The sequence below is a fragment of the Hippoglossus hippoglossus genome, chromosome 19, assembly GCF_009819705.1.
Source record: "Hippoglossus hippoglossus isolate fHipHip1 chromosome 19, fHipHip1.pri, whole genome shotgun sequence".
In the NCBI taxonomy this organism is placed as follows: domain Eukaryota; kingdom Metazoa; phylum Chordata; class Actinopteri; order Pleuronectiformes; family Pleuronectidae; genus Hippoglossus; species Hippoglossus hippoglossus.
The window spans coordinates 11,608,678-11,630,754 of NC_047169.1; the positions used below are offsets into that span (position 1 = coordinate 11,608,678).

Consider the following 22,077-nt stretch of genomic DNA (forward strand, 5'->3'; position numbering starts at 1 on the left):
GGCTGTGAATTTTCCAGTTGTATTCTCATATGGGCCCCTTCAGGACATTTTACGGTGCAACTAACTCGGACATATGCGTTCGCAACAACCTGGGAATTTCCAGGAAAATGAAAACTGGAATTCAGTGTATGTGTGAAAGCAGCGTGTGACACCTGATGGATTCTACTTTAACTTGTTAGGGTCGTCTGTAGCTTCTAGCAGAGAAGTTGTCTCAATGAAAACAGTATGGAGTGACCTGGTGACTGAACAGAAATGAGTCAGATCACATAAATAAAGTAAAATATAAAAACCTAATCAAACCCACATGAGTAGTGGAAGTTTTTATCCTCCTGTCATACTGCGAGAAGAGCAAACCCAGATATCTGAACTTTTACTACCTATGAGCAAACCCCATCTACAGGAACACAAGGACGCAGTTAATAGTATTTACAGTTTTCAACAGTGAACTGGCCACAGCTCTCGAAAACAATATCACAGTCTTCCAAGTTGTTTATCATCCTTCTCCATGCCTTACAGGCGTCTCTTGGTTTGCTGCATGAACGCAGCCACTGCTCGCTTTGAATTAAGCCATCTCATCTTCTCCCTCCCCATGAGCTCCCCTCTTTTGTGCCTTTTACCTCACTGAGCACGATGGGAAAATAATCCAGGAACCTGAAAACAATGTTGTGCCGAACGACCGTGGGGCTAAAACGAGCCGCTGCCAATTGACTCAGTTCAAACACAGCACTTTAAATTGGATCATTATGTGAAACTGTCAGAGGAGGGAATCCAAGGAGAAATGAGAATCATGGCAGGGTCAGAGTTTATCTTAGCATTTATTTCAACACCTTAGTTGTACCTCTATCAACTTTTATACTGTTTTAGTTAAAACAAAACTTTATATATATAATTTATATATATACCTTTTTATCTCTGCATACTTACACTCATACTGCATGAAGTCATATTCATAATGCATTATGCTAGACCTAAAATACTCTTTAATTCATAGCATGTTATGCTTTCTACACTACTGCTCAGTCCTTCCACTTCCCTGGAATAGCATCCATCGTGTAAAAGCATCGAGGCAACTCAGCATGAGAACAGAGTCGTTATTTGTAAACTCACATAGAGAGAATATACATTAAATAACGTGTCAGCTTCACTGGAGAGCAGTAGAGAAAGCATTGACTGAAAACCCCAAATTAAAACATAAACCAAACGAAGCATCAAAGAATTTGTCCACACTAACTGGAAGACAGAGATTCTTAAAAATGATTAAATACTTAATAATATTATCTTTATTATACTATATTTTTTATCATTGTCATCATCATCATTACATATAGATCTATAAATGATGTGTTGAATTCTCTGCAAGGAACGGCTAAACTGGCATGTAAAAAAAAAAAAAAATGCAGGGTGTTCATGTTCACCTCTATGAAACATATACAGTTTTGACTTTGGAAAAGGAAAAACTTTTTTTTAAAGTGGGTCAGAGCGTTTTCTTTTTGAAGGGTTATGTGTGGAACAGGGGAAACACTGGGATTGTCAACTGGTGAGAAAAGTCTTGTTCGCTGACTGTTATAAATATGTTTTGGAAAAGGCCATAGAAATCGAAAAAGGTGTAGGTCAGGGGAAGCATTTAGCCACCGACGCAGGCCGACGAACACGTACGCACAAAATCAGACACACACGGACTCACAGGGGCTGAAGGTTGAGGAAGTCAGGCAGACAGAGTAGCCGTAAAAAGCCCTTTTTGATCACCTGCTGTGTGAGAGAGAGCGCTCAACATTATGGCATCAGAGAGGATGGATCCATCCCTTGACCTGTGCTATGGCCGTGAACACCCATTAAGTCTAAAGAGCGATTTGCAGCTTGAAGTGACATGCAGACCTGTTTCAGTTGCTCTCAAATACTGTCTCTCCTTTTCTATAGAATGATTAGGAAAATAATAGCAGCTCATTTCCTAACAACATTGTCTCAACATCTGTATGCCCTCATTATTCATACCTTCAATTCAACAGTTTAAAATACCCTGACCTGTTTGAAATGAATGATTGCGATCAGCACTTAGTACAAAACAAATGGTTCTACTAATAGTGAATCCAGTTTAACATGTAAGATATATTTAGTGCTCGCAAAGTACGTACATACAAAGCCTACTGGGGGAATCCTTTGGGGGTATATGGCAAATATATAAAAAGAATACTATTGTTGTCTATCATTTTCCTCTAGCATCATTTACAAACAAAACCCCTTTATCTCATATTCTGACTTTGGCTGCAGTACTCACACCCATATACTTAAAGCTACAAAACTGATGTCATGATGTGGCTCTAATGTTTCTCTTTTCACCAGAAAACAACACTTCATAGGGGTTCACCCTTTAAGATGCACCTTTTCAACTTGTCTTCGAACACAGACCAAAGTTTTCTCGGTGCTGCTGAGCTGCAGACGGTGCGAGAATCCATCCGTCATTCGATGTGAGCGTACCCGTCTTTTACAGCACAAAACGGTGTGTTAATTAAATGCCTGTCCGTCAAAAGTTTTAAAGAATCTTTCAGTTGGAGAGCGTTGTTTTTGTATCCTCTTCATTTCTTCATACCCTTTCTTGACCAGAAATCCACAAGTCTCATAACAATAGTCTTTACATGTGAAGCAAATTTGAAATAGCCCCCCCCCCACATGTCCAGAACTGTCTTAATTCAGCCTGTTGATGTCCACTGTTCAGTCCCTCCCCTTCGCTCTCTCAGTCTGTGTCTCGGGGAGAAGTAGTGAGATGCAAAGGAGAGGAGAGCCGCCTGGGAAGAGAGGGAGGGCAAATCAAAGAATAAGAATGGGCAGAAATGAAATAAAGATGAAGCAAACTAAATAGGGTTGATAAAACAGATTAATAAAGAGAGAGAGAGGGATGGAGGGAAGATGGAATAACTTATCAAATTATATGCATCGAATGAACAAAGGGGAAGGTCCAGCTATGGAAGGAATGAGACACTTTGACTTTCCTTCACCTTCCTTTTTGACCTTTTGATCCCGTTGCCTCTATGTGTTCCAGAGTCTAGTGGTCCTCCCTCACCTGTCAGTGAGTTTCTTCAGTGCCCTCTCGATGTTCATTCGGTGTCCCACGCGTGTCACTCCCAGGTCCAAGAAGTCGTCCTTGGTGAGCGAAGGCAGATGCGATCCATCAATCTCATTGTCTATAAAACGCTCCCTGTGTTCACTCAGGTTTAGATAAGCCAGCCAGTCTGCAACGTCGTACTTGGTCCAGAAGGGCAGGGGTTTGACGGCAAAGGGTTTGGCTGGTGGAGGAGGGGTGAGATGGGGATAGTTGAGACAAGATGGGCTGAGGGGCAAATGCATTGGGGAGGAGGCTCCAGAGAGAAAGTGGGTGGGGGAGAGAGAGCGGGAGACAAGTAGGGGATTTTGGCTTGGAACACCGGCTGGGGAGTACAATGGAGGTGTTGAGGCCTGGTAGGTGTCTCCTAGAGGGAGGCCAGGTGAAGGAGGAGTGAGGGGCCCGGGAAAGTCAAACGGGTTGTTGTAGACAGGTGTAGTGGGAAGTATGGGGAGTGAGGAGGGCCTAGGCGGGGTGGAGTTTGGTTGTTCGGTGTTATAGATGAGAGGGCTTGGAGCACGGCGCCTAGAGACTGAGGACCGCATCTCCTTAGTGGGACTGCACTGGAAATCAAAAGTCTGTCTACGGAACTTGGAGCGATGCTTCGGCGATGTTGGGTATGGGCAGTAGGTCGGGGAATGGGGAGGGTGGGAAAGAACCGGAGATGTAGGCATCTGTGGGGAAGGGGATCGGGTCCAGCTGCGCTGAACTGGTACTTGAGGAGTAGGGGACATAGAAGGGGTGGCTGAAAGGTTGGGTGTCAGGATCTGACGGTGCTGTGGGGAGTAGGTGGGTAATGGCGAGGTGGAGCGGCCGGTGGGGGGGCTGTGATACGCATCAGTAAAATCTGCTGAATACCTGAAAGACACAAAAATGCACCTGTGAATATTAAATTCTTACAACAGATAAAAACAGATATAAAAACTGTTATTTTTAGGACAACAAACAAACCTATGCATGGTGGGTGATTTTGGAGTGTGGCTCCAGTCATCCATACTCTTCATGGTACTCATCTGTTGCAGCTTGGAGCTTAGCTCAGTAATGATGCTGGCCTTCACACCAGAAAGAGGTGAGTGCAGCCTGCGGCCCTCCAAGACCATACCACCTCTTTGGACTCCTCCACCTTGCTCATGCTCCTCGACCTCACCCCAGCCAACCGATCGGGTGTCAATAGGTCTTTCTAAGCAGGCGGCCAGAGCTGTGCTAAAGCCATCTTCCATTTTGGATCGACTCTGCTTCCTCTCATCTATGAGAGCTTCATCTAGCCTGGCGTCCTCTAGGTTGCTTTGTCTGTGCAACTGCAGTGGAGCAGGGTTGGTGCTGTTCTGCCTGCGTAGTGCTACAGACTGGCCCCTCCCTCCTCCCTCCTTGTAATGAGTCATCTTTGGAAACACAGGGTTTGCCAGTTTGGCACTGTGCACCTCAAATGTTTGCCCACCTGAGTAGGTTGTACAAGGATCCTGATGTTCGCTACTTTTCTCCATCTCTCCTCCTCGACCGTCTCCTCCAACCCCTCCCCTCTCTCCTCTCAAACCACTCAGTCCCAGCATTTCTAAATGGTGGTCGCTGCTGCTGTGACTGTCCAGCTCCTCAATCCCAGAATCCACCACACCGTCTTGCCAGTCTCCGCTCTTGGATATAATATTGGTGTGATGAGTGTGGTCTGCAGCTTTACCCCCGGCGGTGAGGCCAGCCTTGGGCCCAGCCAGGCTGATGCTGTAGTCAGAGGATGCAGGTGAGGTTGTAGTGGTGGCGGCAACAGTGGCTGTCATGGTTGTGGTAGCATATGTCATGGTGGTGGTGAGGGCCGCCGTACCTCTGTCCTGGGCAAGAGTGTGGCCACCTACTGAGGGGTCATTAACGCCGCTGTAATAGGCATGAGAATGGGACATGGGCTGAGGTCTGTGTAGTGAAGGAGGCAGAGCAGCAATAGAGGTGGTGGTAGTAGTGGAGGAAGGGGGAAATATCTGAGGGGATGGATAAGATGGAGAGAGAGCTGACTGTGTGAGGTTGGCTACCTCGCTGTCATAGGAGGTAAGGCTGGAGGCAGCAGAGTCACCACCCTGTGAAGAGGATTGGGGAACATTTGAGGGCTTGGGAGATGGAAGAGGTGGTGGGGGAGGTGGAGCAACAGCAGCAGAGTGTTGACTTGGATATTGATGGCGCTGAGTAAACTCTTGGCCTCTCTCTCTTTTACCATTAGCAAACTGTATAGGAGGGGGCAAGGGATCTGCAAAAACAAACTCATCATCTGCGTCTATTGACGGAGCTGGTGGAGGGAGAACCATCAGTCCTAGACCTCCACCCGACCCTACTCTTACATCCCCCATAGCTTGATCTGTCTGTGCTGGGGCTGTGGGGACAGTGTACTGAGGGATGTAGCTGGTGTTTGAAGTGCTGTCCATCTGCAGAAAGGAAGGTCTGCGGGGGGCAGGTTGAGCCGGAGGTGGAGGAGGCTGTATGGATGAAGCAGGTCTGCTGTCGTACAACTCCTTTTCTCTTTCTCTCTCCCTGGGACTCTGTGGGTAATACTGGGTTGAATATTGATTGGTTCTGTCCTCTGAAAAGCGAACTCGAAGACCCTCTCTGGGCCCTCCTTCCTTTTCTCTCTCAGTCCTATCCCCACCTCCTCCTCCCAAACGTAATATCCTTGGTGACTGTGGCCGGCTCAGAGATGCAGGCGAGGTGGTGGTGGAGCTTAGTTGGAGCGACACAGGTGAAGTGTAGGTCGATTGTGTGGGGGTTGCAAATAGGGAAGGAGCTGGGGTCTGAACAGGGGTTGGGAATGCTCCCACAGTGGACATCTGCCGACCAAAGTGTCTGTCCTCTCGGCGTGTCCGGCGGTCATCTTTTAAGGCTCTTTCTCTTGCAGCTAGGGCCAGGCCAAGTGGTGATGAAGGATCGAGAACTTTTCCTGTAAGCGGATGGATGAAAGTAGTAGCTGGCTGGGTGCCATACACTGAGGGGGCAGACTTGGGCTGTCCATCCTGACCAAGGACAGGGGAGGAATACTCAGGCAGGCCAAAGGCTGGGGGCATGCTGCTGGAATAGTTGACGTAGTTGTCTCCAGAAAACATGCCCTCATCTATAGACTTCGAGGGCCGGAGTCGAGGCATGGGTACATCCACTTGTGAGCCCTGCAAAGGCTGAATTCTTACCCCTAGTGCTCCTCCTCCATCTCCTGCTCCTCCTCCTGCCTCTCCTTGAATATCCTCCTCAGATGATAGGAAGAAAGAAGCGCTCTTTCTTCTCATATCTCGAAAACGTTCTCTTTCTCTGCGTGCCCCTCCTCCTCCCCCAAAGGCTGTACCAAAAATTGAAGTGTAATCCAAGTTTTCCAGGTTTTGATTTGAGGAAACAGAGGGGGCGACAGTTGACGAAGGCAAGGAAGAGGATGTCGGGGGCTGAGGTGGTGAGGAGGTGAGTGGTGATGGTAGACTGGTGTTGGGGATGTCTGGGGTTGCATCAGCTGAGGTGTGGTCTACTACATCATGGGAGGTATCAGTTTCCATGCTGCTTCCCTGGCTGCTACGGCCACTGCTGCTTGTTGAGGGCGCTTTGACGATAATGGTAGGAATGGGAATCGAGCTCTTCTCTTTTGCAGCACCTCCTTTAACTCTTTGCTGTCGCAGCCCATCTTCCACTTTTGACTGCTTCATCAGAGCCCCTCGACCACCCCTCCTGGCTCCGCCCCTGCCAACTCCTCCAGCCTGCTCCCGGTTGGCCGTGTGCGCTTGATGTTGCGGTGCCTGTGGGGCCTTAGGTTTAGCGCTTGTTGGTGGCGTAGCGCTGCTATAGCCTCTCCGTAACCCTCCCATCTTGCCACCACCTCTCCTGGATGCCTCCGGTCCCTCCGATTGTCTCCTGAGAGTAGGGACCATGGCCTGCTGGTTCATCCCACCAGTGCCTCCCCTCTCCCAGCCAGCTTGAGTAGAAGGCCCTGGCTGGGAGTGGGCCTGGTAGTGGGCTTGAGATACAGGGGGTATGGGCATAGCAGGCCCTCTCACAGGATGAGGGCCTGCAGATAAAGGTGGTTCTGGAGCAGATGTGTTAGGGGGTGGGGGGATTTCCTCCGGTCCCGGCACTGACAGGCTGCGAGCCAGCTTCATAGCAGGGGGGTGTAAGTACTGCCTCTCCTCCTCGGTTACACCTGAGCACACAGAAACAGGCAGTTACAAACAGACACGTATATACTGAGCAGGCAGAAATCTTTTCAGAATAATTGCCGTTACCAATAGATTTTTGACGCATCATGACTGCATGCTGAGGACCGTGGCCTGGTTGAAAATGAGCTTGGTTGTAGCCAAAACCTGGTCCTTGCTGCACCATGCTCATGGCTGACTGCTGCTCATAGGGTTGCTTCAGGCGTCGAAACAAGGGAGCAAAAGAGAATTGCAAAGGAAGGAGGGAGTAAAGGAAGAAAAGGAAACATTAACTCAGATATAATCATATAAAAATTATGCTGGCTGTTGAGCTGATATCGATTTCATATACAGTAAAATGCAATGCAGCAAAACCAGTATTAGTGTATCAAGCAACAGAGCAAAGATGAATGGACACAGGCTGACTCACAGTTAAACAAACGGTTTGATGTGGGTGGTCCATTGTCAATCATTGTCTCTAGGGCAGGACAACACACAGGGCTAAAAACAAGCTAAAGACCAAGCTGATTTATACATAGGAATCATTAGTCACTTCCATGACTAAATATGTGCTGCATCCTGAGCAGTGTTGTTTATCTGAATCTGATACTGCTGGACTAGGAGAGAGGTGTTCAGTTTTTGATAATATTTTGTACGTAATAGTGAAAGAATGTCTAAGATGCGGGCAAGATGTTATGGTATAAAGATCCTTAATAGGACAATTTCCTTCCAATTCCCAACAATACCTCATTGGAGACATTGGGAACAATGCTCTTGCTCCGGTCCCTCTTGCCTCCATGACCCCTCTGGCCCTGGTTGTCTGATGTAATAGTGTGTTGGGCAGCAGCCAAGATTTCATCCAGTTTATCTAAAACAAAGACGGAGCAGGGCCAGGCCAGAGGAGAAAGGTAAAGAGTTAGTAAGAAGGAGCGTAAAGGGAGAAAATATGAATAGGAGGATTTCAGTGAGCCCCCTCCCGTCCCCTCAAGGTGTAAAAACACCGTGCTACAGTATGACAAGAGCGGGTAGAGTGATTCCTTACTTAGTGCCATCTGATAGACTGTCCTCTTCTTATCAGGACCCTGAGAGGACTCGTAATCTGAAAAAAAGAGGAGGAGAAGGGAGCATCAAACAGGCTGACTTTTAATTAAAGCTCAGGGGCTGATGGGGGCAGCGATAGAGGCTGATACTCACCTGCTTTCTTTTTCCATGGAGAGGCCGCTGTAGCATGCATAATTTGGGAAACAGAAAATTAGGTGTGACTAGAATTGCTCTGCATGTGTATAAAGCAGATGAAAGGATGAAATACATACTCAGACACATGTGATGGTGTGAACGCTGATGTGATGAGAGGGAAGGTGATGGGGACAGACATGATAATAAGAGAAGATAAATGTAGGATTCTCCCACCTTTGTCCACTGTATGCAGCACATGTGGTTCGGGGGGGGGGGGAAGCAAAGCAATTGGTGATTGATGGCATCAGGCAAGTGGCATTTAACAACGTGTAATTGCTTTTATATCTCGTAACTTCATGGTTTAATTATCACCAGGTATTATTAAAAGTGCCATTGAATCAAATGACTACTTCCCCATCAAACTACTGCTAATGAAAAAAATGAAAACGCACCCACACATCATTCTCTTGGCTTTCTGCATCAACTCCGTAAATATTTAATGCTGTGTTTCCCTAATAGTGCCATAGTACTGTCATCCTGCAGAGGAGCAACTAACCCACCAAAAATAAGCTTTTTTTTTAACTGTGCCCCCCCTCACCAATAAATAAAAAAGTATAAAACAGTGGGGGACATAAATTTCATCTCTTTTTCATATGTTCTTTCCTGTTTTATGCTCCTTTTTATATGTTGCTTTCTGTCTTCGCTCTCCTATGTCATCTTACCCATGTCTTCCAGCTCTGATGTCATTGACTTGGAGCGCAGGGCAATGGCAGGAGGAGTCAGTCTCTTCGTCTGCTGTGGGGCTGCCAAGGGAAGTCAGCCAAATGCAGACTTAATGTTTAGTATTCTTGTGTAAACATGCAGTCACCAAAGACAACCTCACAGCAAAAGGCTTTTAGGGTGAAGTAAACATGGTATCAGCGTTATCGTCACATCAGAAACATATGACAACGTATGAGGAAAGTTTGACCCCCCCTACCCCTCTTCCGGGTGGTATCCTCCAGCTCAGGGTTCCGAGCAACCATCACAACTTTCACCATGAGGCTGTTGCCTCCCTGTCGGATCATGTTGACCACCTGCCGGTGGCCAACCTTCACCACATTTTGGCCGTTGACCTGACAGACACAGAAACAAAGAACGGCTGAAGGATGCAGAATGAGCTGTTGTGTTGCCTTCATTTCCATTTAAATGAAAAATCTTGTCATAACGGGTGGACACAATAACAGAGACGCCATATGTCATGTCATCAAGGGTTAACTTGTTTCCAGTGGTTGGTATTTGGCATAAAGTGATGAATTTTACGACTTAGCTTAGCTTTGGACGGGTGCACCAGCAATTCAGACAGCGACTACAGTACAAAGGCTCGGGCAGCTACATAAGTGAGTCATATTAGGTTGAATACCAATTAGCTGTATGTGTCAGATTTAATAGAGATTTCCATTTTTAGAACCGACTTTTCAAGGCAACATACGGGGACTTTTAAAGGCACAAAATGGTTACTTTGTCAGAGAGGAAGAGCAATAACAAATACAGCAGTTCCTCACCAACTCAACTAAAATTCACTACATAAGGATATGTTTTTATATTTTAAAACATGATAAAAACTACAGTCTGAAAAAATACCACTGAAATGACTCCGACCGATAAACTGTAACACGTCCACCCGGAAGATTTCAATATTTAAAGATTTGACTCTTTGGTTCAGTGCATCCTTAAAGGGTTAGTGTAGTTAATGTAGTTTTTTCATGTGCCCACTTTTGAGCCTCTTAAAGGAACGTAGCTGCACATGTTACATTCAGAACGCGTCAGTGGAGAAAGCACTGGTGATATGATTTTTTAATACGTGTGTGGAACATCTCACTCTGAATGTGGTATGGTGCATAGTGTAGCTTGTTGCATAATCATCCATTTAAGCTCTGTGAGTTTGAAAAATGTTCCACCATGGAACTCTTCCTGTTTGATTTGTGAATTATCCTAAAGGTGCATCAGTAAGGTCTTTAAATCTTATTTTTATCCTTGTGGATAGACCGTGTTGTTAGTAAAACTCAAAGCATCGGAAAAAGTTCTGTGTGCGTTTCAGTCCAAAATGTATCCTGTTCTTACCTCGATGAGGAAATCCCCCATCCTCAGGCCCGCCCTCCACGCCACACCCCCTTCATCGACGGACTCCAGGTACTGCAGCGCGGGAAACGCTGGCGTTGGAGTGAACTCCTCTATGGGAGTCTGAGCTGGGGAGGATAAGACAAAAAGGATGAGAATGAGTGGACACAGATAACTAGAACATGGGTTTGAAAATGAGAGAGGGATGGAGAGATTACAGAGGGAGAAAACGAGCATGTGAAAGTGACAAATCTATAAAGGCAGAGGAATGTGGTGAATGTTGAATAAGAAGCTCACCTTTGGCTCCTCTAAGCACAAAGCCAAAGCCCTCATTGTCTTTCTTCTGTAGGAGCACTGTCTTTTCCTTAATGATGTAGTCACTTAGAGGGAGGAAAGAGGGAGGAGAAGAGAGGGGGTAAAACATGTAGAGAGACAGGGAGAAAAGGAGAGAGAATTGGAGAGGAAGAGAGCTCTATGACTTCTATAGCAAAATAAAAAAAATGTATTGTCATGCAAATAAAGCATTTATTAAACAGCTATACCGCATGACATTATGAAAAATCATACTGCAGCAAATACAGGTTGGCTTGAGAATGTCACAAAAAGCGCTGGTGCACAAAAATGGTCGATGGCAGGGATACAGTTATTGTCACAATGGGCGGAAGTGTACATGAGATGATGTTCCATACAATGGACTAATCCAGCCACAGCTGACGAGCACTGAGCCAGGGCACATTAGAAAAATGTGCACATACACATCACTAATAATGGAAACTTCCAAATTCACCTAAATCGCCGCATTAGCTTTCACCGCCTCTGGCAGCTTTTGCAAGGATACCGCTTTACTGGCTCCAGCGCATCAATACCGGTCCTACATGACACGTCATTTTATGTACAAAAACAAGTCGGACAGGCCTCTATTCTCCCGCCATAAACAGCTCCTCTCGCTCAGAGTCTGAAAACGGAGAGCAGGCCAGAAACGGCGATCACAGACATTTGTGATGCAATCTTGTTACGAGACAGTTGGAGTAGTGTATCGGCTGGCCCTGCAAACCCCTTCATTATTCTAATATCATGACTGCGACTTTTGGCCAAGCTGCTCTACAACCCTTCATCTAATACGGGACTGTTTAAATGGACTCCGAACACAGCCACATCTCATGACTCATTTCTGGACTCGACTTTCTAACAATGTCATTTCACCCCGGTTCTGTTGGAGAGCCCGGGGCTTTAGCAGAGCTGTATGATTTAACAGGAATTTCAGATATTTCTTTTCCTGGGCAGCTCATTTCTGTGTTAGCTTGTGCTCATCAGGGTAACCCGAATTGACTGAAAATTTGAACTGAAATCAAATCAGAGGATTTGATTTCCTAGAAGGGCTGAACGAGCGAACGGGACAAGTGGCCTGGTTAAAGAGTTGCCTTCATATACAGTAAAAGCTTGACTGGTAAAACAGTGCAGCAAAAACACAGGACATACTCAAGGACATCATTTCCAATGGACAGTCTGTTTTTATGCCCCCCTCTTTTAAATAGGAAGTCGGAATTTAAGCAACACACAGCAACTTTTTTCACCATAAAATAGCAGCTTCAAATTTATTTTGATGCACACTGACTTGTAAAAGGGAGAATGGAGCCAATTTCATTCCCCCCACTCATGTCCGTTATTGCTCTATTCAACTTTGGTGAGCGGATATAATCTCCTGGGTGAACTGTGTCACAAGAGTAATGCCAAACTGTACATTAGTTAAGAAGACTCAGAAGTCACGTAAAACCAGCGTTTATCTCCGATATTCAACAATAAAACTTTTAAAATATAAGGAATTCTAGACAGAGATTGATTTATTTGTTACAGGAGCAGCTCTTCTAGGGATCAGGGCTAATATCCACTGTTCAGTTGTGTTTCAGTTCAGTGAGTTGGACTATGCAGCCAGAGCTCCAGGCAAAACATTGATAGGGTTCTTTTTCTACAAGAAAACCACTTAATCGCTCAGACACGGAGGCCAACAGAATTAACCACCAAGCGTGGCTGCAGGGGGTGCTGTTGCTCAGTTACATATTATTGCTTTAAATGTGCCAGGCATCGCTTTCTATCTTCTTGAGTCCACACACACACAAATTCTGCCTCCTTTGTTTGAGTCAGCTGATCCGAGACCCAAAACTGTGGCACTAAATTGAACCGTAATGCCTCTAAACCCAATGTAAACACAATCATTTGATTGGCAGCCTGGCAGGCACTCATCAGGGTAACTCGGCCATGAAACCACTTAGTAGAAAATAAATCAATGTATCATTGAAAAGAACCACTGTGTTATTTTGATTGTAGGTTTCTGGCAGCAAACACCATCACTCCAACTTCATTTTGCCTCACCACTTCTGAAACTTGACCGACGTGTATACTGATGCTAAAATAACATTAAAACAGTGGAAAAAAATGTCTGCACCGTCTCTTACAGCACAACCACAATGAGCCCTTGTGTATTTAATCCAACAGAGCATCAATAAACAAAGTTTGGTTGTGGAGTCACCGAGGTACAGCGGAGTCACAAGCGTTGGCCTCCAGGCCTGAACATCCAGACTTCGACACCAAGCCGCAACTTTAGCACTGAACAGACGATCGCTAGTTTCCCCTACTGAGGTCCATCCCTTGTGTGTTCTCCATCAATGTTACTGTTTCGCCAACGCACAGCCGCCTTCCAGCCATCTGCTCCTCACACCTCATTCCTTTTTCTCTCACCCTGTCCTCCATCATGCTTTCCCTTTCTGAGGATCAAAGTAACGTCGAGTGGGTGGACGGATCCATCCACTTCTATTAGGGGGAAACATGGCAGGTGGTTCCAAGTTGCTGGTTTGCAGTAAATCACCTGGTTAACTTAACATACATGAAAGTGTTCACCCGTCACCACATTAATCACTGTGGCTAATTAGAAGCATAAAAAGCACAAACGTCCCTGTTTAATCTCTGTTGGCTGCGAGGAGCCGCTCGCTCTGAACTGGCTGCAATAGAGCTGTAAGCCTACTAGAGAGCAGAGTTATTATGTACCCTACTGAGTCATCCTCTCTTCTAGCTACAATTACTGAGAAAAAGGCAACTTTTTAACCATTAACCTGCTGAACGCACACGAAGAGAGACTGGTTATGTGGGGACAATACCCAGACACCTCAAGTGACAGATGTTAGTGTGGATGGAGAGACGGATGAGCGGCGCACACACACACACATACTGTACGTACAGGAGAGATACTCCCACAGCAATCAAGCACAATGACGTATACACTTATATGTGAAAACCACATATATATGTTATTCACTGCATATAGTGCCGTGCACGCACACATGTAAATGCAAATGCATGCAGACACACACACACACACACACCGAGACATGCACAGAAATGACAGGTACCTCAATAGGAACTGACAAACTGCACTCTTACCACTTATTGACTCATTCACATTCATCCTTCTGTACAGTCAAAATACCTCACATCTTTAATGACACACTGGGATACATGAAAAATTACAGGATGTGACAGCAGCATTTTTAAAGCAGCAGCGAGAAATGGGAAGTCCTGGTGAATGAAGAATATCTGCTTAAAGAAATCATGACTCAAAGAGAATGAAATACACCCACACTGTCTGACTGAAATGCATCAATATGTGCTCCCTTTCACGCACTGACACACACACATTCAGAGACACACCGGAGGAAGACACAGAAATAAACATGCTGCAGAGTCTCCATTCAATAGCCACTTCCGTCCCACAGATATTCACACGCACAGGGAAAAATACAGATTTAAGACAGACACACAGATACACACACGCACAGTCAAGAGACACACACGCACAGAATAGATAGCTTATTAGTCTGTCTTTGAAAAGGCACGGCCTCTCAATAGCATCATCTACCTCTCCCCTCTCTCCATTGTCCTCTCCTCACATCCATAGCCAGCCAATGAATGAGGAAACAGCCGCTACCTGTAAATGAACCACACGCTCCTGTTTCTGGGGCCCAGTGACGGCCACGAAGAAGAGAGGGAGAGAGAGAAATCTCTCTCTCCGCATCCCCCCATTGCCATGTCCCCCCCTCCTCTATCTCGCGCGCTCTCCACCACCTCCCTCCTCTCTCCTCCCGCCTCCCTCCTCCTCACGGTCTTCCAGCGAGAGCTCAGCCGAAGAGAGCCGCGAGAGTGGAGGAGAGAGGTGGGGAACGAGAGAGGATGGAGAGAATGTGCAGCTGTGCACCCCACATGCATCAGACGAGGGAAAGACAATGTCAAAGATGAAGCGCGTGCGAGAGAGACAGAGAAAACCAGCGATCATCACAACAGGGGGAATGTGTACTGTATAGTCTGTGTGTGTGCTGGTGGATGACAGGGAGAGGGTTTGGTTGCAACATCGTGGAGATGGAGAGATGAATTTGCGGGGTGGGGATGCGGGGGATGGGTATAAATGTAAGGCGAGAGAGAGGAAAGAGAGAGAGGGAGAGAGACAGAGAGAGAGAGAGCACATCCACTGACTGGTGTTTCACAGATATACTAACAGCTGATTTCCACCCTGGATTTACTCTCTCTCTCTCTCTCTCTCTCTCTCTCTCTCTCTCTCTCACACTCACACACACACACAGAGACACAGAGACACACACACTTGCCAACTTTCATCTCGCCCCCTCCTCTCCTCTAAAGCAGATCTGTCATCACCACCCAGGCTAACAAACACTCTGCCGCTCTCTGTCTCTCTCTGAAATAGTAATTGACATTCTCCCAAATGCCGAGCTGCAGCGAGGGAACATGCACCAGATCACCTTGCTCTTAATTGAGCACCACTTCACCACAGTGCTGCAATTACGCTCTGCCAACTTAACACAGGTAATACAACCCCAGTGGCCACTATTTCCATTTAGAAGGCAAGCGCAGCTGCATTAAGGCAAATCCCTTTTCTGAATGACAGTGAGAGCTGCTCAGCACAAGGGTAATGCCGGCGACCGCGTGTGAGAGGCTGAAAAAACCCTCGGGTGGCAACTGCAAAGTCCTTCTCAGTAGCCATGGGATATAACCAGTGCCTGCTGCTTCAGCCTCCATATGACTCATCAGGAGAGTGATGTATGTACATGGAAAGACACATGCACGTTAGCACTCGGACAAACATGCACAAGCTTCGTGCAGCACCTGCCCTGGGCTGGGCTGAGCTGCGACTTTCGACAGATGTCATGGAGGAGACAACCCCAACCCAACCTTTCATTAAGCCATTGTTGTGCTCAGTGTAAACAGGCAACACGACAAGAGAGGAGAGGAGAGGGAGGAATATGGATGGAAGCGACAAGTGTGTTTGTCTGGTGGAGCCAAAAGGGGGCCGAGCCGAAAATGACATGGCTGCTCTTTATGCTTTCTGCAGCGACGTGTTCACAGAACAAAACAATAGAGAACGGGCGCTGTTCAGGATCAGAACAAATCAGATGCATAAAGCGCAGAGGACGAGATGAAAGCAAGTGAAACGAGTGACCATGGACACACACACGCACACGCACACACACACACACACACACACACAAAGCTCCTCATACCCACAAAACAACTGTGTGTCATCTTCTTCAATCACCTTGAGGCCTCACAGTCTTAGCTCACAGCTCAGTTGCTGCCCACACTGACAATCTACATCAGAGGCTGCAGCCAATCAGCTTTATTCTGGGTTTTTTTTATCATTATATTTGTCTAATTTCTCAACTTCTCTGGTAACTCCAGCCTCCTCCCACAGTCGAAAGACATGCAGATTGCTGGAGGCTATAAATTTGTGTGAATGTGAGCGTGAATGGTTGTTTTTGTCTCTTTACGTCGGTAGTGCAAAGTGCTGGCGATCTGTTCAAGTAAGAAGAACCCCACCTTCCGCCCCAATGTTAGCTAGGACTGGCTCCAGCCCTCCCAGGGAACCCTAAAGGATGAGCGATATATGGAAGGATGGATGGACGGATATAACGGTTCAGGGTTTCGAATTTAGGTTTTCAGGTTTTTATCCCATTTACGCCAGGTTGTAAGCTTCGGATCCAAACTTTCCTTACCTGGGGCCGTCGGTGCCATCGTAGGCTCCAACAGTGACGTTTCGGAAAAGCTTCCTCTTGGCTTTCTCGCTACGCGTCTCTGCAAGACACACGGAGGCAAAACATAAGCTGGAATCAAACTTTCACCTTCCTTCTTGACACCGTCTCCGTCTATTTATAGGAGCGCCACGTTTTGAGCACGAGCCTCAAGTGAATCAAATGTAATTACACCATGTTTTTGTGTCTATAAACGTCGTGACATATGGTTTGCTTGCTGTGCGAAAAGTGCAGCTGGGATAATATGAGAAAATGGAATGCCTGTGCTGTACATGTGCCACTGTCTGCTGCGATAAAGGGCCTGCTGGTAACCATGAGTGTGACGTGCTGGGTGTTACAGTGACTTAAAGGATAATGCCAGCCTGAGGGGGTATGTAACCCATTTTCCTGTGCGCCCCCTTCACCAATCTATGAGCTATTTAAACGATTACTATACATCTTGTTGACCCATCTCTTGATATCATAAACTTTATGAGAACGATCACAAATATGTCATTAATTATTTATTTTAATTTATAAACAAAACTCAAACTGTTGGTCAGCTACAGCGAATCTCAGAAGATTACCACAAAACCGAGAGGATTTTTTTATAACAGCCCACACATTTGCCGTGAAGAGATTAATATTTTAGAATAACGTCATGAGACGAAGCTCCAACTGGATCCGTCTTACCTGATCGATTGTCTCTGGTGAGAGCCGCCACTTCTTCCACACAGTCTGAAGGGAACCAGCCAGTGCGTCCTTTCACTGTTCCCTCCCAGTATCCCCCTTCTCCTACACTCAATACTGAGGCAATACACAGACAGATAAACAGATAAAGGACATAGTTAGATGAATAAAATATAATTTTGGGAGCAAATTCAGTGTCTCTTACTCTCTCACTGTGATACATATTTCCTCCAACTCTCCTAGTTTGTCTTTATTAACCTGTTTTATAATAACGGTGTACGCTCCACTGAGAGGCTCGGAACACGTATTGCTTTGTGATGACTGGATGCTGGTTCTTCTCATTTCTCTTGTTTACAATCCTCTCTTCCCTCATGTACGTCTTCTCCTTGTTGATGTTTTACAGAGTTTATCAACCTGCCCTGCAGCTGCACTGACGGTTTTGAAACATTGCACCAGATGAGGGAACATTTAGATAAAGAAAAGAACAACCTTTAGCAAAATAGACAACTTTTGTGTGATTGTGTGAGAACAGCTGTAGTGACTGATACTGCACACTTCAATGTGTTTTTTGAGCTGTAAACTAAATTATATAACTGTTCAATTAAATATGTTAATGTTGGCTCATAATGCCACCCAGTGTTTCAAACCATCTTGGAACTTGCACGCGCAATGCTTATGAAGTGTCAATCGCTTGGGACCTCGCAACATCATAACATTTATATGTATTTCAAAAAGTTAACATCCTCTAATCAAATTAGGGCGGCTGCCCCGTCACTAGCAACCGCTCATGAGTGGGAATCTAGAAAACTCCGCTTTGCTGAAACTAAACCCCGAAAAACCACCATATTGTCCATCGTTCAGAGACGTCCCCCATCCTCTCCTCTCCCTCGCCTGTCTCACACACACCGTTTGAAATTGAGGCTGAGGTGGGCCAGCAGTTCGAACAGCTTGAGACGGCCGTCAGGAAACTCTAGAGGCAAGAAGCCCTCCACTTAATGAGAAAATTCTATAGCAGCAGTGTGTGTGCTGCTACTGGAGACGTACCACATTACTGGACAACCTAGATAACTTAGATTTATCAAGCTATAATGGTATGTTGTTTATGTGTGTGTGTGTGTTGAGGGGATACACTTTGCTGATGATATGAGCACAGTCAAAAACAGTTTACTGGCATGAACTTAGATTTCCTCTGGCCAGCTTTGGCCTCCGACATATACCCCCTACTGCTCAGGAGGAACATACAGTGGAAAGTACAAATCAAATAGATGGCTCCTACAATAACAAGATGATTACAGTTCTGTTTAAATCTTGGTGGGATGACTTCCTCCTCATTCTTCACCTCCCCATTTGTTGATTTGGCTCCATCTCACCTTTAACTTTATCCCCTTTGCTGATTGAGAGCTCCCTGTCTCCACCAGCAGAGTGGGCGCGTGTGGCCACATACACCCGCCCCGGCACCGCACTGTACATACGCTTTATGTGACCTCCCCCGCTGCCCGCAGAGGTTGCTCTATGGAGGGAGAACGAGAGAGAAAGAGGGAGAGTCTCTCAACAAAACTGTGAGATTAGACCGCGTTACACACTGTGGAAAACACAAGCGAGACAAAGTAAGACGACACGCAGCTTGTCAGGCCACATCACAGACAGCCGGCATGTTGAGTCTTACTCATCAGTCATAGCAACAGGGAGAGAGCCGGCTGCAGCAGTGTATTTACTGACAGTCTGGCAATTGATTCATATGTCATGAAGAAAGCACGAACATTTCTGCTCCGTCCTGCAAGTACAGACTCGGGTCTTGTTTATATCCAAGTTGTTGTCATTGAGCATGTAACATTTATTTTTTTATTTTTTTCGGGCGGTGAATATCTCTACATTTCCGTTGCCTCGCAGAACAACAATGTACAGTGACACCACACCTAAAATATGTGACTAGCAGTTAAAAATAGTGCATAACCATGCAACTGAGACACAAATAGTAGTTTCTCCGCATACAGCTGAGGGTAACTGGATATTAGCGACGCCCCGTTGGTGGAGGTCCTCACGGGACCTGGTTAGAATAAGAGTTAAGATACTTTCATTAAGTGCAACTATGTGCAGCACTGTCTCTATCACACACTAACGGCACAGACATCGGGGGTAAGTTGGGGTTCAATATTTTGCCCAAGAACACTTTGGCAAGCGAAACGGGGGGAAACTAGGATGGAACTGCCGACCCACTGGTTAGTGGACGACCCGCTCCATCTCCTGAGCCATAAGCTGCTTTCAGACATGAACTCTGGATAATCTCCTGGCATTCTCCGGAGGGACTGTATGTGAAGAAGACACCAATGAAGAAGAAACTGACGAAGATGTCAAGAGAGCTTTTGGTGATAAAGTCCGACGCCGGTGTCAATGTGCTGCAAACAAACACACGTGATCTCCACAGTGGAATGAATACGTTACATCTGGTCTCCGCCTGCTGCACCACCTCTCAGCTCTGGAGACTTCCATGTTGTTGTGAAAGGGTCTTACCGGAGAATCTCCTGCTGCATTGTTCATGTGTGAAAGGTGAACTCCGGAGAAAGTCCAGACCCCATTGTGTGGACATTCTCCGGAGTTCATGTCTGATCCTCCCCCCACAGCTTACTTACCCCTGTCTACCTCGCGGCTGCCGGTGCCTCTCCTCCGTGTCACTTTGGCCTCCTCTCCCTCTGGATGGGGAGCGGGTACGAGTTCTGGGGCTGCTGGAGCTTCTCATGCCGATGGAGGCCCTGCGCTGGGCCTGCAGAAACACACCCATAACGACAGAATGTCAAAAGCTGATCCATCATTCCTGTAAGAGCCTGAGAAGCAATACATTGTCAGTAATCATATCTAAGTGACCATCCACCTAATGGTCTTCAGTACCTGTCCTGGGTTGGGATTGGTTGCAGCCTTGTTGGGGAGGGCCAGAGGTTCAGACTGGGTCATGGTGTTATCACTGTTAGCACGCAGTAGGTGGTGGGAATGGAGCGAGGGGAGAGGCAGTGTGTGGGCGCTCTCTTTTCTTTTGGGAACAAACTTTGGCGATTCCAAAAAGGGCACTGGAGATGGAGGTGTGACGGTGAGGGGTCGGAGGTGAGGAAGGGGAGCAGGGAGGATGTGACAGGATGAAATGAAGGGAGAAATAAGGTCGATTAGGGGGGAAATGAGATCATATAGGGGCAAAAAAAGGGCAAGTGCTGGGATTTTTTAAATATTTCAATATTTAATAGCTCCTTCAGAAGAGGAAGTTTGGCTTGAATGCTTACCTACGTCAGAATCTTTGTGGTTTTTGATGATTTCCCCGAGTTCAAAGTGACCAGAAACTACAGCTAGCTGCAAACAGAGAAAACTAAATGAAGTATATAGTTATGCTAGCTCTTGTAATAAGTGTTATTTTTGTCTAATTATCTCTCTGGTTTGGTCAAAGTCATATGATTAAAATTCCAAACTATATTCTCAGTAAAAACAATTATCGTGAATACATTTACCTGAAAGGGGGTCTGGCCATGTTTGTTCTTTGCCTCCCTATTTGCTCCCCGGTACAGAAGAACGCGGACACAGCTCTCCTGATGATTCACAGAGGGGAAGTGATCGGTTAGCACCTTTAGAAGAAGCAGCAGTAATTATTATGGTAATGATAGTTTAATATAAGGGATCTATTTCCATACTCACCTTGTTGTACAGGGCAGAAATGTGAAGTGCAGTGTTCCCTGAGGCATTTTGAGAAGTGGTGTTTGCCCCATAAAACAGCAGATGCTCCAAGTGCTGGGCAAAGCCATTCTGGCAAGCCTGTAATGTCAAGGGTGTGATAGAAATATCCACAAATTATCATTGTTATTAAGTATGGAAGGAGGAAGGTGGGTGGGGGTTACATAGGGCAGTATAGTACAAGAGAATTAGGCAGATAAAGAGAGGGGGAAAAAACGATTTCGTAGAGGAGATAAGATAAAGAAAAAGGAAATATTGTGTCCTGCATCCACATTTAGATCCATAATTACTCTTACAGGAAAAACAGGTCAGAGCCACTTACATTGCACCGTGGAGGAAAAGAAAGGGAACAAAAAAACATTCGAACAACAGAAACGAGCGATCAACAGCCTGAGAGGTTTCCTCATATCCCCCTGCAGGGACTAAAATATCACATCATACGTACAAAGTAAAGAAAGAAAACACAGAGCACGGCAAAACCAAAATAAGATACCATGACAACCGGCTCGCAGCACAAACGCAAATTTACCATAATGTCACAGAGACATGGTGGAGGCAATGCACCCATATCTACAGTAAGAAAGAGATAATAATACAATGCTCTTTCTGAACTGGGCTCAAGATGACTCAGATTTGAACATTTAAGGAAACTATGTGGTCGTCTTATCCACGACTGTTTAGTGACATTTGTTAAATGTTTTTTCATAGCATGATTCTCAGTGAGAGGCTGAGATGGATGGAGAGATGGCGGGACGAAGGGTACCTTATGCATTTCTTCCATTCCAAACTCCTCTTCATCCCTGTGCTATAGACAGAGAGAGGGAGGGGAGGGGAGGAGGCAGAGGGAATGGAGAGACGGGTGAGGAAGGCCAAGAGGAGAGGGGTGTGAGAAAATGCCGAGAGAGAAACTGAGGGCGGCACGACATGAACGACAGAGATAAGAAACATTGGTGCATTGCTCAAGTTTACATGAAGAGACACAAAAGACCAAAGATGTTTAATGTTACAATTTGAAGACGGACAGAGGAGATGGAGAGATAGGTAGAGGGAGATATATGTAATATGTATAAAATATGGAGAGAGAGAGAGA

The 22,077-nt window shown here is 46.0% G+C and overlaps 1 protein-coding gene across 9 annotated transcripts in view; it reads right to left on the reverse strand.

The window, feature by feature from the left end:
• Positions 1 to 1,308: 1,308 nt before the first annotated feature.
• LOC117752707 (SH3 and multiple ankyrin repeat domains protein 1-like) overlaps positions 1,309 to 22,077 on the reverse strand; it is a 40,830-nt gene continuing 20,061 nt past the window's right edge. For 2 of the 9 annotated variants that reach the window (XM_034570291.1, XM_034570285.1), the window contains 21 exons: positions 21,751 to 21,792; positions 20,952 to 21,068; positions 20,768 to 20,845; positions 20,546 to 20,612; positions 20,163 to 20,338; positions 19,907 to 20,037; positions 18,647 to 18,786; positions 17,280 to 17,393; positions 16,572 to 16,650; positions 10,813 to 10,895; positions 10,519 to 10,643; positions 9,395 to 9,530; positions 9,138 to 9,218; positions 8,650 to 8,658; positions 8,434 to 8,460; positions 8,282 to 8,338; positions 7,986 to 8,107; positions 7,330 to 7,456; positions 4,049 to 7,247; positions 3,059 to 3,955; positions 1,309 to 2,783 (listed from right to left, as the gene is read on the reverse strand). In XM_034570291.1, coding sequence (XP_034426182.1) covers positions 2,732 to 2,783; positions 3,059 to 3,955; positions 4,049 to 7,247; positions 7,330 to 7,456; positions 7,986 to 8,107; positions 8,282 to 8,338; positions 8,434 to 8,460; positions 8,650 to 8,658; positions 9,138 to 9,218; positions 9,395 to 9,530; positions 10,519 to 10,643; positions 10,813 to 10,895; positions 16,572 to 16,650; positions 17,280 to 17,393; positions 18,647 to 18,786; positions 19,907 to 20,037; positions 20,163 to 20,338; positions 20,546 to 20,612; positions 20,768 to 20,845; positions 20,952 to 21,068; positions 21,751 to 21,792 — 5,859 coding nt within the window. In that variant the 3' untranslated portion in view covers positions 1,309 to 2,731. Of the gene's footprint in view, positions 3,956 to 4,048; positions 7,248 to 7,329; positions 7,457 to 7,985; positions 8,108 to 8,281; positions 8,339 to 8,433; positions 8,461 to 8,649; positions 8,659 to 9,137; positions 9,219 to 9,394; positions 9,531 to 10,518; positions 10,644 to 10,812; positions 10,896 to 16,571; positions 16,651 to 17,279; positions 17,394 to 18,646; positions 18,787 to 19,906; positions 20,038 to 20,162; positions 20,339 to 20,545; positions 20,613 to 20,767; positions 20,846 to 20,951; positions 21,069 to 21,750; positions 21,793 to 22,077 lie in introns of all 9 variants that reach the window. The other 7 variants (XM_034570287.1, XM_034570286.1, XR_004612123.1 and 4 more) reach the window with 6 other exon arrangements.